The sequence below is a fragment of the Hemicordylus capensis genome, chromosome 1, assembly GCF_027244095.1.
Source record: "Hemicordylus capensis ecotype Gifberg chromosome 1, rHemCap1.1.pri, whole genome shotgun sequence".
NCBI classification, from domain to species: domain Eukaryota; kingdom Metazoa; phylum Chordata; class Lepidosauria; order Squamata; family Cordylidae; genus Hemicordylus; species Hemicordylus capensis.
Window position 1 is genome coordinate 370,732,172 of NC_069657.1, and position 19,597 is coordinate 370,751,768.

General features: G+C 46.0%; 1 protein-coding gene across 3 annotated transcripts in view; it reads left to right on the forward strand.

The window, feature by feature from the left end:
- PACRG (parkin coregulated) overlaps positions 1-19,366 on the forward strand; it is a 387,264-nt gene extending 367,898 nt beyond the window's left edge. For 2 of the 3 annotated variants that reach the window (XM_053295419.1, XM_053295383.1), the window contains one exon: positions 19,051-19,366. In XM_053295419.1, the coding sequence (XP_053151394.1) occupies positions 19,051-19,211 (161 nt within the window). In that variant the 3' untranslated portion in view covers positions 19,212-19,366. The remainder of the gene's footprint in view (positions 1-19,050) is intronic. The other variant, XM_053295414.1, reaches the window with a different exon arrangement.
- Positions 19,367-19,597: the final 231 nt, after the last annotated feature.

Below are 19,597 nucleotides of genomic sequence, written 5' to 3' on the forward strand. Positions count from 1 at the left end.
GCAAATCTTGACAGTGTTCTACCTTCATGTTTTACAGCCACATCAGTCTACTAGTCTCATTGCTTCACTGGTATTTGTTTTGCTTTAGCTAGCGGGGAAATGGAGGTAGCACACTAGTCTTGCTAGATTGTTTTAGGATCAAGTTGATCTTGAACCAGAAGCATGGTCCATCTGGTCCATCTACTGGTGCCCTCAGTGGTGAGTCACTGGAAAGTGGAGAAATAAAGGGCAGTTTTGTTCTTCTAAGCCTCAGCATGCCTTGAGGTCAGTTCGTCTCACTCCTTCTAGGATTTGCACCACCTTCTTTTCACCTGATCAACTGCCTAACGCTGACATGGAGGTGGGGGCTTGTCATGGTAGCAAGCATGGATAGTCCCCTTTGCTAAGCAGAGTCTGACCTGGTTTGCATTTGAATGAGGGACTACATGTGTAGCACTGTAAGATATTCACCTTAGGGGGTAGGGTGGGCTGCTCTGGGAAGAGCACCTGCATATTTACATGCAGAAGGTTCGCTCCATGATATCTCCAAGAGAAGACTGGGAGAGACTCCTGCCTGCAACCTTGGAGAAGCCTCTGCCAGTCTGTATAGACAGTATCAGCATCCACCGAAGAATTCTTTTTTAAGAAAACCTCAGATATGAAATTGTTGATCTTCTTTAAAACAAACAAACAAAAATCCCTCTAAAATTGGCTTCCATGCTAGAGGACTGGGATTTGTCTTTGGCCACATTTTCATGTAACGTGAAACTGGAGGTTGCTGAACCCATGGTGAATTTTTCAAACTGTGAATCACATTGCAGACATCCTTTCAATCACAGCCCAGCAACCCCCTTTTTCACTGCCGGGGAGCCCCTCCCTCTTCCTGGTCCACTGAGTCCGCATCCCAGCAAGCTTGCGTCGCCAGACAGTGGGCAAGGCATCAGAACGTCTGCAGGGCAGCAGCCATTGGCCACGATCTTCAAGGGGGCATTTCAAGCACAATCATGCCTTTTCAGAAGGGACCACCCACCTTTGGCAGGGAAAGGGCATTTAAATCCCTTTAAATGGCATGCAAGCCCTTTATCTAAAAGTGATTGCACCATCACCCTCATAAGAGCCCCACAACAAAACAGCCTTGCACAAGCACAATTTCTGGCAGTGGGAGGATGCTGATTGATTGATTGATTGATTGATTGATTGATTAAGTGTTGTGAAGTTGGTGTCGACTCTTAGCAACCACATAGATAGATTCTCTCCAGGATGATCTGTCTCTAACTTGGCCTTTTAGGTCTCTCAGTGGTGCATTCATTGCGGTTGTAATCGAGTCCATCCACCTTGCTGCTGGTTGTTCTCTTCTTCTCTTTCCTTCAACTTTTCCCAGCATTATGGACTTCTCAAAGGAGCTGGGTCTTCTCATAATGTGTCCAAAGTATGGTAGTGAGCCTGGTCATTTGTGCCTCAAGTGAAAATTCTGTATTGATTTGAGGGGTACTATTTTTCTGTTACTCCAAGAAGTGAACATGATGACTTCCTAGGAGGGAATATATATATATGAGGGAGGGCAAAGGATCCTGGAGTCTAGCCCCCTGTGACCAAGGATGCTCTTACGATGGCTCACCCTGGCAAAGCAGTCCATGGAGTCCAAACCATACTCTTGCCCCTGTGTCGGATTGCCACCTGGGGATTAGCTCTCTCTCGAAAGGGACAGTCTACTAGGCAGGACCTTAGGTTCAAAAACCTTCAGTCAGACTGCATACTCATGTGTTGATCCAGCCCCAAATAGGGGCCCCCTGATGTGTGGGGCCCCCATTCTCCTTGATTAATGATAGAACTTTTGCACAGTGACCCCTTCTCTCCAGGGAAGTCTTCAGTTTGAATTCTCTCCCAAAGATTCTCTCCCAGTGGAGAATTTGATGCTCCATGTGTCCAGGTGTTGCCAGGTGGAAACTCTGGGAAACACCAGGATTGGGGACTGATCTTAACTCTCATTCAAATTTCCCAGGTTTGGAATGGCATTGCAGTGTATGCAGCTCTTCTGCCATGGGGAAGCATGGGAGAAGGGAGCCCCAATGATCTGTGACCCTAGGAGAGTGGGATCGCTGATCTGGGCAAAAATAAAGATGGATATGTTCAAATGGGTGGACACAGGGGCAGATTAAGCTTTTTGCCGCCCATAGGCAAAAAGGCTTTTCCTGTCCTTTTACCTTAAACAAAAAAGTATGCTTAAAAAAAAAAAAGGTTAAAAGGGGGGTCTTTCTCCTTGTCCACTCCACTTGTGCTCCAGCCACCACTTTCCACAGAGGGGGTGGAAAAATTTGAGGAGGGGCAAAATTTGCTGCTCCTCAAATTTTGCCACCATAGGCAAATGCCTACTCCGCCACTCTGTTAATCCATCACTGGGTGGACATGTTGGCAGAGGGCCCACTTTCACTGCTTCACAACAGTCAACGGGAGAGGTGTTGCTAGGGCACCCATCCCTGTGGCTTGCTTGTGTGGAGCAACCAGGCCGGGTGGCATTTGCCATCTGGCCCACATGTGTGTCTCCATGGCCTAATACTCATGAAAGAGCAGTCGAATGGGAGAAGGGCTTTCATCACACATTATTAGTGATTCTGCCTGGCTCACCTCAATGGGTCTTCTCATGGGTTGAGCAAGGGTATCCCCATGGCCTCCACTCTCATGAGAGAACGGTCTGATCAGGAGCAGAATCCATCCTTATCACATATGAGGATACTCTCCTTTCCCTGGAGGCAAAGATGCTTCTGCTGCACTGCTCTCCTCATGAGTAAACCTAGGTACTGCGCACATTAACCCAAGGGGAAGGGGCTTCCCCCAATATCATTGTACAAAAAATAGACCTGAATCATTCAATAATTCCTGGGTAGGGCAGCCTTTTAAATCTGACCCTGGGTATTGCCGCCCTGCCATATGTTACCTTCCCAGCAATCTAATTGGATTGCCCAATTTATGGTGCCACCTTGGCTGCATGTGCTTGTGAATTTATATCTTTATCGCTTCATTTTCGAGAGAAAGGCTCATAGAGCCCATCTTGCCATGAGACGAGCAAGAGACAGAGTGGCAAGAGGTCATGCTCCCATGTGACTTTCCCATTTGACAGGCTTACAAGCTTGGGATGGAGCATGGTGGTTTCGCTGTTGCTGGGCAACTGCTTTATTAGATCTGAGACTGAGACACAGTGCAGGGCAAGTGCTCGGAGAGGCAGCCAGCAAGAAGCTCTGCAGGCATGGAGTACGCATGATTCCGGGTGGGTCTGGGCTGCCCTCTCTATGATTACAGTTCTAGAAACAGCATAAAACCATGGTGATGGTGGTGTCCGTGTTCGGACATAACACTGCCATGCCAAAACCTCCAGTTGAGGCAGCAAAACTAACTACAAACAGAAGGTTCAAATTGGAGTTTGGTAAGAGAAACTGCAGGTCTCTTTTTTGCTGCAAAACCACAGTTCCATGCATTTGGACATACACAAATTCCAACTTCTGACCCATTTAACTGCGGTTTCACATTACGTGCAAATGCAGCCAATGTAACACCAATTTAAAATAATAATAATAATAATAATCTTTGGGGAATCAAAAACATCCCAGGGCAGTTAGATTAATATATTTCAGATAAATTGGTGGAAAGCAAAATTAAAGTTAAAACTGATTGCTGACTTGATGTGCAAGATCAAGAGATGGGAGAATAGAGATGGGCAGAACTTGCAGCATTGCTGCTGTATCCCTAGAACCAGGGATGCAACTGTACAGAACCACAGTTAAGCAAACAAAAAGTGTTACCACACTTCTTCCCATTGTTATGAATGGGGGAAACTGCAGCAACACTTGTAGTGCAAGCTTCTTTCTCTACAGCGACACCACTGCTTCTGGGTCCCCAGCCTCAGTGCTGCAGGTCCCTCCCATATCCATAGAGCTTGTACATCATGCCTGCCATTAACCATATGGAAGAAAAAGCCTTGCTGAAGGAGAATCAGCATGGCCGCTCCAAAAGGTAACCTCACTAACCTTTTAAAGTTCCTTCAGAGTATCAATAGGCAAGTGGATAAAGGTGATCTGTTTGATGTAGTATACCTGGACTTTCAAAAAGCTTTTGAAAAAGTTATTAAACAAAGCAGTCATGAAAGAAAAGGACCTCAATGGGCCTTATTGGAAGGCTGGTCTGATGCATGTGGAAGCTCTATTTCTCTTTTTCATGCAGTTCAATCCAGACAAGCACTGAAGTAAGCATTTAAAAAGCCCTCCTTCTGGAAGGCCCTTCATTGTCTTTTCTGCAGTTTCTGGCTCCATGGCATCCTCTTTGAAATGGAGTGGCCAGCCCAAAACTCCACATAATATGCTAAATATGGCTGCACCCAAAATGTATATAATATCCTGGTACCTGTATTTTATTTTCGGTCCTGTGTCTAATAATCCCTACTTTGAAATTGCCTTTTTTACTGCTGCAGCATGCTGAGTTGACATTTTCAGTGAGCTTAGTAACATAACCCCGATATCTCTTTGCTGGATAGTCACAGCTGGTCAGACCTATTGGTATGTGTGCATGCTGATAGGAGGGGGAGGTTTGAAAAACTGTAGATGCCTGTGTAAGACCTTCTACCCATCCAAAAAGGCACTGCTTGTTAATCTGATAATAATGGATTGCTGTTTCCTCTAGAGTAAACTTAAGGCCTGGTGAAATCTAACGGGATCAAGATTGAAGTACCACACAAAAGGGACACAAGGAACAGGCAGCACAAATTTCTGTGTCTGTAGCAACCACCCATGGACAAACTTGCAACACAAACTGGGAGCTTATGACAGGCGCATCAAAATCAAGGAAGATCTACCGCAGGCTAGCCAAAGGAATAAGGGGACTCTGAATGGCATTGACAAAATATATGACTCAGTTGATAGGGACAGTTATGTGTACCTGGAAGATCACCTTAGGAGGAGGTAGACACATAAGTCAATAACCTCTGCCAACATGCTGCACCTCTACTATAGCATGTCATGCTAGTTAGGTAGGGTTGATAGTGGCAGGCATAACTGTTAATGATCATATGGATTCTAATAGTACACAGGGTTGTTGGTACACACTGTGATAGGCATCTATTGATAGCAGAGTTTTTGCATGACATATTTTCTATGGAAGCTGGATGGATGTTAAACTGATCTGATGCACAAGGCTGAAAATTGGACCTCTCTTTAACTACATGTTTCAGAAAAGTGATTTCTTGAATGGAATAGAATGATGATGATGATGATGATGATGATTCATGATAATCAATACTAGAGCGCCTGCAGAGCGAGACCAATATGAAAAGTGCTTTTTTGTGCCTTCTCCACTGAAATGGTTGAATGGCCTTTGACTCTGGGCTCACATCTTTGTTACAAAAGGATTTAAGCTGGAAGTCTGTTGTCCGCTTCAAAGAATCTTCAGAAGTCTCTTTGAATCGCCTTCTTTTCAAAAAGACCCTGGGCAGACTTGAACTATTAAGATCTTGGGATGTGACTTTTCTCCCTTTCTGTCTGCACGACTGTTCCTGTTTTGATTCATGTCTTCCATGAAGTGTGAGACCTTAGGAAAAGGTTATTTTCAATGGCAAATCTAGTATCATTGATTTGAACAGAAGTGTTTGAACACTTCCTTAAGATTAAAACATCTTGAATAGAGGTAACCACTCACCTTAGAAACTTAAGCTAATAAGCTATAAGAACGTCTAGGGTACACTACACTTTGTAACTCGAAAGAACTTCCATAGGTATTAGTAGATATCATTTAATCTTGCAAATTGGTTCTTTCAGCTCAGGCAGCTGCCAAAAATGAAACTCTTCCATCATAATATAAAGAAGAATCAGGGATATGTGTGCATGTTCCATAGAGGTGCCTCTGTCTTGGAGGAGGAGTATCTATTCCAAAAGAGAAATGAAGCAGAAGGTCACACACATCTTCCATTCTACAGCAGAGAGACATTTTACCTAGGGGCTCTGTATAACAAATGTACTAAGGTCGTTCACACAACTGTTTTGTGCGGAGCTGGGGAGGGTGGGCAGAGGAGGATCATTCCTACCTTTCTCCACACGACCGCCAGTTCCTCTCAAGCCATGCCACTGCACAGGATAAATGTGCAGTTTTCCCTCCTGAATGGCCTTTTGGGGAGGTTGTAAAGCACCTCTCTTCTGACTGGCTTTTGGCCTGGCTGATTATTTTGTTTGGTTATTGCTTCTGGTGCTTCCCCACCCCTGGGTTTTTGTACTGATTTTTACTGTTTTCATTGTAAGTGCAAGCTGCCTTGAGCCTTGCAAAAGTAGCTAACAAAAGCTTTTAATAAATAAATGAATAAAGAAACATCCATCCATACAACCCTGTGAGGGTAGGTTAGGCTGAGACATGTGACTGACCCAAAGCCATCTGGTGAGCTTCATGGCCGAGTGGGTCTCCTGGGTTGAGTCCAAAACATACCACTGCACCCTATTGGCTCTCCAGAGCCAGGAGACAGATTGCCTCATCTTTGATGTCATCATCCAAAAGAGATCTCAAGAGATAAGAAAACGCAAACTCATTTAAACATAATGAGCCCCTTTGTACCGTAATAACAGACAGAAGCCTAATGCCTTAATCTAGGAATTACTCGTAATTCAAACTCCTACCATTTCTAATCCAATTTCTCTAGATCAGCAGTTCTACTCTGCAGTGAGTGAAACATTTCCCTCTGCACAGTCATAATAATGCTGCTGCTTCCTAGGACAAGAGCCTTTGCTTCATGCTGTGTCTGCTAGACATTTCACTTTGGGAACATGGCATGACAGATGTGTTCTCTGATATTTCCTTCATGTTGATTAATTCTCTGCCACTAAGGAAAGCTTCAATAAACAGCTTGAATCCAATCCAAGTCCTGGCATCATACATAAAGCTTTTCTTTTTGGTTATCCACGTGCTTACTATACAGTGAATAACATGGAAATAACATTACACTAGAGAAGGGCAGACTGAGACCGCTGTGCATCAGTGGTGAAGGCTTTTTCTTTCTTCCATGTTCTCATTCTAATTATTATTATGACTAGATATTTAGCCTTAGGTGTGCTGAGCAAATCAGTATGACTCATCTGTCTAGGGCTGGCAAATGCAGGGGTGGATGTTGTCCTGATGGTTTAATCATTCTCATCTTTGCCTGAAAGATTTGCTAATTCCTGTAGCTGTGCAGGGCAGCTATTGTGGTGCTTTGTGGGTAACTTCTCTGCTGAAATAGTCTTTTGGTGGTGACTCTTATAAACTGTGTCACGAAATTAGAGGGAACAATGGCTGTCTTGAGGACATGAGCCCTGTGCGTAGCATACATTGTCAGTAATGATAGTCTGTGCATCACTTTGTGTCAGCCTTTATAGCTCATTCCTTCATTGCCTGACCCTCTCAGAGTAGCTTTTAATCAGCCCTCCAAATCGTCATCTCTTGTACAATTACTTTGTTCATCCAACATCTCCACTGAATTTTTGTGCAGAAGATTGAGCTATCACTGTGTTTCACTATCAGCACAATTGCAGAGGATGTTTTATCACCGACCCCCACCCCCACCCGGGACCTAACTCAGATCTTCAGCTTTGTATCTTGGTTACTCTAAAGCAACTAGTGCTTTGAAAGGAGGAATAGAATTCACTTTAAGACTGAGCAAGATTACGGTTTAGGCTCAAATGCAATTGAAGACCTTGAGAGACAGGCAGGGCCAACCCTGATAGCACCCTGGGTGAGGAGTGTCTTTGGCTTCCCCCTCCATGGTTGATTTAGCAATGCTGCAAAGATATGTTGTGAGTGCAAGTTTGCAAAACCTAGTAGTGTAAGAGGTCCTACTGGTCTAACTCTGACACCCAGTTAGTCCTCTGTATCACCTGACTTCCCAGCCCAAGAGGCATGTTGTGTGAGTGCCCCATCTTAAACTGTTTGTAGTTCCAAACCTCTGAGTCATTGTTCCAAACATCTGGACCAGTAGAGAGGTCCAGGGGTCTGCAGGTTTTATCTCCATAGTAACTTGAGCCCTGTGGCACCTGAAAACATTCCACACTAATTTGAAACTAATGTGGAGCAGGCTGATAGGAGACCAGTATCCTTTTACTTACCTTCCAATAATGAAATGCAGCAGTTGTCCTTCTGTTGATTAGAATTAGACATGCCAGAAATCTACACCCAGGAGGAAGGATGACAGTGGCACCTGTTTTAAGAATCTTCTTTAGAATTAATAACGTGGGTTAACATCACTAACCCAGAACATTAAGAGACATTCAGCAGCAGTAGCAACTTTGTGTGCAGACAACAGTTTCAGCCTGGTGTAACAGCAAGAGCCTGTGTGTAGAAGGACTTTAAAGATCAGCTCTCCAGACTGGCTCTTTCCTCAGAGTTGGCTATTTGGATATGTGTGGTCAGGATTGCTTTCAGTGGCTTGTCTGTGATCTGTGGGGCCATCTTCTATGGTTGCCTGTTGGAGTGTCTATAATTGCTTCAGGTGTGGGGAGAGGGCAGGGTTAGAATTGGTGGGTGGGGTTATTGCTCTGGAATTGTCTCATCTAGGGAGCCTTATTTAAATTATCTCCCCCTCCTTCATCTCAGAGGGTGGTGGTTGGGCAGTTGTCACGGTTCTCTGGGCCCAGGATTAGTTGAGCATCCCTGGGCGTGGAGTGGGGGTTTGCTGCATGCTGTGGTTTTGTGTATGATCAAGGGAGTCTTGGCTTGGTGCTGAGGACACATAGGGACTGATGTAGCTGGCTGAAGGATGTGTCTGGGAGAGCAGAGGATTGGGGAGGGTCTGTCGGCAGTGATTTCTCAGGTAACTAGCAGAGGGAGATATGGTGGTGGGAGTTGGACAGGCTATTACAGTGAAAAACATTCCAGACAACTGAGGCCTATTCCTTTTCCCAGCTCTTATCCCAATCTTGCAGCCCTGGGGAGCTCTGTGAACACTCTCTCAAGGATTAGGGTGCTGCTTCTGAATGCCAGGTCAGTTAAAGGGAAAATATCTCTCATCCATAATAGGGATGTGCACGGTCCGGAGAAGTCCGGACCGGCACCGAAGGGGGGCCTTGTTTTTAGGGCGGGGAGGGCTTGCTTAGCCCTCCCGCCTCCTTGCCCCCGCCAGCGCCCGTATTTAACATTATAGGGGCGCTGGAAACCAGCCGCCCCCCCCGCCGCCGCCGCCGCCGCCGCCGCGAAATCACTCTTAAAAACATCCAGCCCTCCCTCCCTCCCAGCTAGCTGCCCGCCCGCCCCCCCACCCACCCACCCACCCACCCAGTCGCTCACCCGGCCGGTAGATACTAAGCGAGAGGAGCTCCGGCACAGAGCTCCTCTCGCTAGGAAGGCCTCCGGGAGAATGGTGGCTTGCGCGCGCGCGCGCTTGCGCGCGCGCGCATGCACGCGCCGCAAACCACGCCGTTCTCCGGAGGCCCGGTCTACCCGCCGGGAAAGGGCCGGGTAGACCGGGCCTCCGATCGCTGGGTAGACCGGGCCTCCGGCGATCGGAGGCCCGGTCTACCCAGCGATCGGAGGCCCGGTCTACCCGGCCCTTTCCCGGCAGGTAGACCGGGCCTCCGGAGAACGGTGTGGTTTGCGGCGCGCGCATGCGCGCGCGCGCAAGCCACCATTCTCCCGGAGGCCTTCCTAGCGAGAGGAGCTCTGTGCCGGAGCTCCTCTCGCTTAGTATCTACCGACCGGGTGAGCGACTGGGTGGGTGGGTGGGGGGGCGGGCGGGCAGCTAGCTGGGAGGGAGGGAGGGCTAGGTGTTTTTAAGAGTGATTTCGCCGCGGCGGCGGTGGCGGCGGCGGGGGGGGGGCGGCTGGTTTCCAGCGCCCCTATAATGTTAAATACGGGCGCTGGCGGGGGCAAGGAGGCGGGAGGGCTAAGCAAGCCCTCCCCGCCCTTAAAGATATACCCCCCACCCGGACCCGAACCAGCCCAGTCCGAACCGGTCCGGCAGTTCGGCCATTCTTTGGAATGGCCGCCGGACCGGTTCGGGCACACCACTAATCCATAATTTGATTGTAGATGAGCATGCTGACTTGGTATGTGTAACAGAGAACTGGTTGGATGAGCTGGGTGGGGTTGGTCTCTCACAGCCTTGTTTTCCAGGGTTCCTGATCCTGCAGAAGCCCCACCTTGAATGTTGGGGAGGGGGCATTGCAGTCATCTGTTGTGAGACCTTTCCCCTTTCCAGGTGATTGGTTAGGCAATCTCCAGATTTTGAGTGTTTGTCCTTGATGTTTGTCTCTGAGATAGGCTGGGATTCTGTTGTTGTATTGACCACCCCACTGCACTTCAGTCTCCCTACCTGAGCTGAAGGGGGTAGTCTCAAAGGTGGCATTGGGTTCCCCCAGACTTATTGTCTTGAGGGACTTCAATGTCCACTGAGGCCCTGCAAGTAGGGGTGGCTCAGGACTTAATGGCTGCCATGGCAACCATGGGCCAATCTCAATTGGTATCGGGCCCTAGCCATGTGGCAGGACATACTTTGGATCTGGTTTTTGATTACCAGGGAATGGACAATCTGGAGGTGGGGGAGTTTGAGATAACTCCCTTGTCATGGACAGATTGTTATATGGTGGGGTTTAGTTTGACAGCTATGTCTACCTTCTGCAGGGGTGGTGGACCAATTGGAATGGTCCTCCCCCGGAAGCTTATGGATCCATTTGGTTTCCAGACAGCCCTTGGGGAGTTTCCAGTGTCCAGAGCTAGAAACTCTGTTGAGGCCATGGTGAATCTCTGGAACATGGTGATAGTCCAGACTATTGACATAGTCACTCCTAAACACCCTCTCTTGCTTGGTGGAGCCCATTCTGCTCCTTGATTTTCCTTGGAATTTAGGGCAATGAAACAACTTAGATAATAGCTAGAATGATGCTGGAGGAAGAATCATGACGAATCTGACTGAACATGGGCTACAACCCATTTTCAAGACTACTCTAGGGCAGTGGCAGTGGTGAAAGAAATGTTTTTTCTCCACCTCCATTGCATCTGCTCAGTGTAGGCCAGCAAAGCTTTTTCATATAGCAAAGTTATTGCTTCACACATCCCTCCAGGTAATGAGGAAGGAACCATCTAAAGCCCACTGTGACCTGTTTGCATGCCATTCTGCAGATAAAGTCACTTGCATCCATGCCAATTTGGACTCCAGGAATTTGGCAATTCCGACAGATGTGCCTCGGGTGCCATCTGGTCTTATTGTGTTGGATTATTTTCAGTTGGTGCAGCCTGAGGATGTGGACAAGATCCTGGACTGTGCGTAGGCAATGTTGTGCGCTCTAGACCCTTGCCCTTCATAGCAAATAAAATTTGCCAGGGAGGGTATGGGCATGTGGTTGGAGGCTATCATCCTTAAGAGAGGGCCTCTCTAATCATGCCTCAAGGAGAGACCAATATTTAAAAAGCCTTCACTTGATCCCTCCAACCTGAACAATTACAGACCTGTTTCTAACATTCCCTTTTTGGGCAAGGTAATGGAGCGTGTGGCGACATCTCGGCTGCAGAGGGCCTTGGAAGATATAGATTATCTCTAGATCCCTTTCAGTCTGGCTTCCGTCCTGGATATGGGACTGAAACTGCCTTGGTCACCCTAGTGGATGACCTGTATTGGCAGCTTGACAGGGGAATGTGTCCCTGTTGGTTCTGCTGGACTTCTCACCGGCGTTCGATACTATCAGTCATAGTATCCTTCTGAACTGCCTCTTGAGTATGGGGATTGGAGGCACTTTGGAGAAGCTTTGGTCCTTTCATGGGGAAAAGGTCCAGGAGGTGGTGCTTGGGGATTACTGCTTGGCTTCTTGGCTATTGGCTTGTGGAGTCTTGCAGAGTTCAATTTTGTCCCCCATTGTGTTCAACATCTACAAGAAACCACTGAGAGAGGTCATCCAGGGACTTGGACTGAGTTATCAGCCATCTGTAGAAGACACTCAGCTCTATCTCTCCTTATCACCTGATCCTAGGGAGGCAGTGGATGACCTGAATCGGGGGCTGGATGCTGTGATGGACTGGATGTGGGCTAGTAAACTGAAACTGAATCCAGGCAAGACAGAGGTGCTGTTGGTCAGTAGGAGAATCAATCGGGATGAAGAAATTCAACCAGTTCTGAATGGGGTGGCACTCCCCTTGAAAGAGCAAGTGCGCAGCTTGGGAGTACTGTTGGACCCAGCTCTGCTTTTGGAAGCTTAGGTGGAGGTAGTGGCCAGAGATGCTTTTGCACAGGTTTGGCTAGTGCACCAGCTGTATCCCTTTCTTGAGAAGGCAGATCTGGCCACACTTACCCTTGCCATGTCATGGCTGGATTACTGTAACACTGTGGAGCTGCCATTGTAGAATATTGGAAAACTGTAGCTAGTGTGAAATGCGGCAGCTAGGATTTTATCTGGAGCTGCCTGCTGGGATCATATTACACCCATTTTGAAAGAGCTGCACTGGCTACCGGTTTGTTTCCAGATCCAATTCAAGGTGCTGCTTTTGACCTTTAAAGCCCTTAATGGCTTGGCCCCTGGATAGCTGAACGACTGCTTGCTCCCAAGGATTTCTGCCCACCTGACAATAGGGATGTGCACGAACTAGCAGAAGGCCAGTTTGGCAGCGGGTGTGTGTGTTACCTTTAAGGAGCAGGGAGGGTGCTCTTACCCTCCCCCCACACATTCCTCTGCCGGCAGTGTGCCCAAATCACTGCCGCCCATATACCCTCTTGCCGCCCTGGTCAGTGTCAGACTGGAAGTGCATGTGCCTAAGGATTTTGAATGCTCTCCCAGCTGGCATCCGCTCCTCAGCCTCCATTACAGTTGTTAGAAAACAAGTTAAAGTGTGGCTCTTCACTCAGGCTTTTATATAAGAGTACAGTTTTTACTGCTGCTGCTTTGTATTTTTTGTGTTATTGTTTTATATAGGTTTTAAAACTTTTTAATAGAGTTATATTATATTTATATTTAACATCTGTACTTTTAATACCTGAGCTTAAACACACTTCCTAGGGAGAAAGCCCCTTTGGACACAGTGGCCCACAATGTAATGCAGTCTCAGTGGACACAGCAGCCCACACTAGAACACAGGTGGTTCTGAGCTGCAAGCACTGCTGTGGTCTCCTAAGGAAACACTTGCAGTTTTGTGCAAGAGCACAAAAATACAGATATTAAAAGTGTCCACACTTGAGGAGCACTACTTACATTATTTCCAATAATTCACTTATAAACTGTTCAGGGCATGAGCACTACTTCAGGAGCCCGCACTTCTGAAGCACTACTTAGGTTTTTTCCAGTGTAAGCAGGATGTGCTATTTTAAGTATTTGTGCTCTTGCGCAAGACCACTGACAATTATGTAGGAGCCTCAGGACCCCCCCCCCCAATACTGTGGAACATACCCACTAAAACTTTCTTCTGAGTAAACATCCATAGGATAAATAATATTTATCCTGGAGGACAGGTCTATCAATGGCTACTAGTCTGATGGCTATAGGACACCTACAGCCTCAGGCACGATTGCCTCTCAATACCAATTGCAGGGGAGCAACAGCAAGAGAGATGGCATGCCCTCACCTCTTGTCTGTGGGCTTCTCAGAAGAATCTGGTGGGCCACTGTGTGAAACAGAATGCTGGACTAGATAGGCCTTGGAGATACAGCAGGGCTCTTTCTTTCTTTCTTTCTTAAAAATAAACTTGCATTTCTGGGCAGTTTACAATTAAAATAATTTAAACATTAAACATTAAAATCATTTAAAACCCAAGATTAAAAATATTAAAATTATAAATCTAATTAAAAGCTTGGGTGAATAAATGTGTCTTCAGTGCCTTTTTAAAAGTTGCCAGAGATGGGAAGGCTCTTATTTCAACAGGGAGTGCATTCCAAAGTCCAGGGGCAGCAACGGAGAAGGCCCATTCCCGAACAGCCGTCAAACAAGTTGGCAGCAACTGAAGACAAACCTCTCCAGATGACCTCAATGAGCGGTGTGGTTCACGATGAAAAAGCCATTCTCTTAAATACCCAGGGTCTAAGCTGTTTAGGGCTTTATGAGTAATAACCAGCACCATGTATTTTGCCCGGAAATGTATTGGCAACCAATGTAGTTCTTTCAACACAGGAGTATTACGATCTCTCCTAGATGACCCAGAGACCAACCTGGCTGCCACATTCTGGACCAACTGCAGCTTCAGGTCTATACAAAGGCAGCCCCATGTAGAATGCATTGCAGTAACCCAGCCTAGATGTTACCAGCATATGTACCACCATTTTGAGGCCGTTCAACTCAAGAAATGGACGCAGCTGGCGTATCAGGCAAAGCTGATAAAAAGCACCTCTGGTCACTGCCTAAACCAGGGAGAGGTTCAGATCCAGAAGCACCCCCAGACTGTGTACCTTTTCCTTCCAAAGGAGTGTGACCTCATCCAGAACTGGCAGGTTAAAATCATCTCCCGCGTTTCGACCCCACACAATAAGTATCTGCATCTTATCTGAATTCAGCCTCAGCTTGTTATCCCTCATCCAGCCCATTACTGCCTCCAGGTCTTCTCCTGATGAGGTTGACATGGAGAAATAGATTTGGGTGTCATCAGCATATTGATAACATCCTGCACCAAATCTCCTGATGATCTCTCTCAGCGGTTTCATGTAGATGTTGAACAACATCAGAGACAATATGGAGCCCTGAGGGACACCATATGAAAGTTCAGATTTTGAAGAACAACAGTTCCAAGAGCCACCATCTGGAATCTGCCCGTGAAATAGGAGCAGAACCACTGCAAAGCAGTGCCTCCCACCCGCAACCCCCTCAGATGTTCCAGAAGGATACTTTGGTCAATGGTATCGAAGGCTGCCGAGAGATCCAAGAGGACAAACAGAGTCACATTCCCTCTGTCAATTCCCAATTGAAGATCATCCATCAGGCCAACCAAGGCAGTTTCCACCCCATAGCCCACCCAAAAGCTAGTTTGAAATGGGTCTAGATAACCAGTTTCCTCAAAGACCGCCTGGAGTTGGGGGAGCCACCACCTTCTCAATTACCTTGCCCAGCCATGGAAGTTTGGAGACAGGCCTGTAGTTGCTTAACTCTGAGTGATCCAAGGCAGGCTTCTTCAGAAGTGGTCTAATGATTGCCTTCTTAAGACAAGGAGGCATCTTGTCCTTCCTCAGAGATCCATTTATAATCGTGACCAGGCCCTCTACAACAGCCTCCCTCCCAGACAGTATAAGCCATGGCTGGCAAGGATCAAGAGAGCAGGTGGTAGGCTGCACCATTCCAAGCAACTTGTTCACATTCTCAGGAGTCACAAAATGAAACTGATTCAGTTTCTGTTCTCTCTCTCTCTCTCTCTCTCTCTCTCTCTCTCTCTCTCTCTCATATATGACCTTGTTATTTTGTCTGTCTGTCACCTATATTGCTTCACACATTGGAGACACCAACAAATCACAAGATAAGGTGGTTCCAGTGCCAATGTACAGACATAACTAGTTTCCTTGTAATAGCACTGGAACCAGTCTTATTGCCTTCCATTCTGAACATGTGCTGCCCAGCTACTTGAAACTTACATGGCTTTGGTGGGGGTGAGGAACAGGGCAGGACTCAAATCTTTTGGGCTGAACATCATCACCACCCTTGCACCAATTTTGTGGGGAGGAGAGTATGGGATTTTACAGCTGATGAGGAAAAGTGCAACTTTTTGGTGCATTGCCACAGATAATGCTGGTGAATATGAATGAGCTGAAAAAAGTCACAAATTATTGTTTTTAAATTATTTTTGAAAGCAAGTCCAAAATCATGCTAATAATCTTTCAGATGACTTTTGGTTGTGATCTCACTAACATGAACTTATCCAGTTATACCAGTGGTTTGGAGTTACATTTCATCTTTATCTTACATTCATTCATTCCTTTAACTGTGAGCTGTTTATCTTCTGGAATTGTGCTCTGATTTAATCTTCTTTCCTATACTTGCTGACCGGTTTTGACATAACATTGTCCATGCTTTTAATTTGGAAATGTTTGTGTCCATATGCTCACTCATGGATGTTTCCAAGGGCAGATTCCATGGATATCAGTGCAGATAAATACATGAGATCTCTCCTTTGTGGGATTATTGGAATGTCAGAATGGCTTCCGTGAGACTGGAGTCTTGCAAATACTGTGACGTCATTTACTGAATGACAGATAAATCACAGATCTGGAAAGAGCAATGCCAGTACAATGCAGAGAAGCTTGTGTTTTATTTTTAACATGTACTGTAATTCAGTAAGCTTATTTCAAAGTGAACCTACTCATGAATTGTTGCTGGAATGAGGGACTTTTCAAATGCTGTTTTGCTCCTGGAATTCTACTTGGAATGAGATTGAATGTAAGCATTATTTTATTATTAGGCATTAGGTTCATGCAATCACTTCCCTACTCACCTCACAACAGGAAAAAGGAATAAGCAAACTGGGGAGATCTTTTATTCATATAAATATGGGATTCCTGGTTCATTGGGTTGCCTTGTACTTGTGATGAGGTAATGTATGAGCAGCCTGAGGCCCACCCTCAAGTTTAACCTGGGTAGAATCCTGGAAGCAAAAAATACATCTGAACAGGCTCTAATGCGACATGGATCAGTTCCACCAGGCTAGTGTTTCAAGATAAACAACTGCAAGAAAACTAACCTTGCCACTCTGCCCTCACACACACTCTGCTCCTTGGCTCTGAAGAGAATGTCAAGCAGAGGAGAAGATGATTTGGCTTCCTTCATAATTCTGTTGTTAGCTTCTCTAATACTGTCGACAGAATTGAGAAATAGTGTTAGGAGGAGGATGGAGTTTAATGGTGTGGGCACCTGTCTGCTATTAACAAGAGTGAGCCCAACTAGTGTCACATGAGCCACCAAATAACCTTCAGGCAATCACCACTTTCAGTCACTATATCTAAGCTGGGTTGCAGCCAAAGATATAGGGGACTAAAAACTGTATCTTATTGCCAAACCTCTAAATCATCCAGCATTTATTGCCAAATTATTTTTGGTATGATTCTGAGTATATTCAAGCTGAGGGGGGCTGAAGGATGTTTCTTTATATAGTGATGATCTAGGAGCTAGCTACACCAGAGTAGTCCCATTGACCTCTATTGCAATTTCTCTGAAGAAAGTGCTTGGAAATGAATGCAGAAGCAATTTCCTTTCAAGTCAATGAGACTTACTTCCAAATAAATATGCTTAGGATTGGAACGTAAATCTCATCAAAGTCCTGGGAGAAGGATTGTGTGTCCAAGTTTTACATTTGTTCCATATTTGCACAGGCATCTAGGCTGAGTTTCTTACATGAACGGATACACTATCTCACTACAAATATGTATTACCAGTGAGTTCCTGAGCTGCCTCACAGCAGAGTAGATAGAAAAGATTGTTATTCCATATAAGGGCTCAAGTAATTTGCCCTATTGACATGGACTTAATTTAACACATTTTTATTTGGAGAGCAAAAATTGATTGTGATGTGTGGTTTTCTTCGAAACAAACCACAGTCCTTTTTTTTTTCTCCAGTGCTACTATCTTGAACTCACTAAGTAAATAGCTCTGGCAGGGACCAGTTCCATAGAAACATGTTGAGTAGTCCAGCCTCTGCCTTGCTCTTAGAAAATACAAGCTAGAATGCAGTTTCCGGGACTGAGGTAGTGACCCAGCTAGTGAGCTATCCAGAGCTGCATGGGCTCAAGCCTCAAAAAATCATCTTCAGGCCCAGCAGGAAACAGTGAGGCCTAACATAAACCCCTTTCCTAAGAGGCCTCCTGATTGGCCAAACTAAGTATTAATACTAGCAGGGGCCTGAGCTTCTGGCCTTATCTGATGAACAAAGCAGATCTTCCTGCCTCCTTCTCTGTTCGTTCCCAGGCCTGGCCTACATCAAAATTGGTTCCCAGTAAGGTTGGAGATGGAGGTTGGGGATGGAAAGCCGGTCTTGTGGTAGTGTGCATGAATTGTCCCCTTTGCTAAGCATGGTTTGCCTTGGTTTGCATTTGGATGCATGACTTGATGTGAGCACTGTCTGCTGTAAGGTATTCCCCCTAGGGGATGGGGCTATAGCTCAGTGGTGGAGCACCTGCTGTCACGTGGAAGGTTCACACCCTGGCATCTTCAGGGAGGTTTTGGAGATGCTCATGCCTGAAGCCTGGGAGAGCTGCTACCAGTCAGTGTACTGAGCTAAATGGACCAATGGTCTGTCTCGGTATAAGACAGCTTCCTATGTTCTTATGTAAGGTTAGCCTGGCCTCAAAACCTGCCCACTATCCCAACATACTATGTCACACCACACTTAGGCATGGGAACTCATGACCACACTGGCTGTAATGCCTGCCCAGACGTAGGTTTAAGAGGCAGGCTGTAAACAACTCTGGGGCTTAACTTTTATATGAGAACAGGCTCAGATCCTTCAGTAAATACACCCCTATGTTTTCATGATTCTTTCTGATCTGAAGTCTTAGGGCACATTTGAAGTGGTTCGGATTTCTGGTGGCATTTGTGCTATTTTCACTGCTCATGGAGACAGTGTGCTTTGGAAGCATACAGTCTCCTGCTGGTGCACATAATGTTAATAATAATACTTAGTATTTATACAGCATTTTTGAGTGTTCAAAGCCACTCACGTTTATTATCTTGTAATAATTACAGCACCTCAGTAAGGTAAGCGCATGTTGTTATCCCCATATTGCAGCTGAGAGGAAGTGGCTTGGCTAAGACCAGCTAGTGCTTTCATGATAGAGTTGAGAGTCAAACTAGGGAGCTCCTGGTTTGTACCTCAGTTTCTTAGTGACTATGGTATATATCCACTCCTGCATGGCTTTTAGGAGCTCATGACTGACAGGGGCCACTGGAGGCTATGCAGTCTGCAGGGGTGGCTTCCTGTCGGAACCTGTGTCTTTGTTTTGGGTACTCACTTCCTGCATCCCCTATTGAATAGTACAGGGTAGTACCAGAAGTGCAGGAAGCTGCCAAGTGGACTTGCCACTCATGTACATGGACTGCAGTGGCTTCACAAATAGTACCTTAGTGCAACCTTTCTTCTCTGAGAACCTCTATCCTAATATTTTCTCTCTCTCTTTTTATCAACCAGTTAACTCAGGAGATGGCATTGACTACAGCCAGCAGAAGCGTGAAAATATTGGAGACTTGATTCAAGAGACATTGGAAGCCTTTGAGCGCTACGGTGGGGAAGATGCTTACATAAACATTAAATATATGGTCCCAACTTACCAATCATGCTTGTTAAACTAGCAACATGAAGAGTGATGCCATTTACACGCTTGCCTAATGTTTTGTTTCTCATTCTTTCTCGGCATCTACTAAAACAGCAGCTTCTGGACCCTTAAACTGTTTAGTACTATTGTGAACCAGTCATTCCAATACATAAATAGTGCCTGTTTCTTGGATTACAATGGCGTACTGTGCTTATTTGTTCTGTGAAAGAATTGCTTCTTTATTGCAAAAGCTGAGCGGAGCAGGAGTCAGAGTCAAACCTTCAGTTGTATGGACAATAAAACTATAATTTTCATACGCAATTCGGCAATTGCTCTTCTGTGTCCGCTTGCCCTGGGGGCGATGTCAGAGACTGTAACAAGGAGAGTTTATGCTGACTGCTTATTAGGAGAAACAACCGTTCA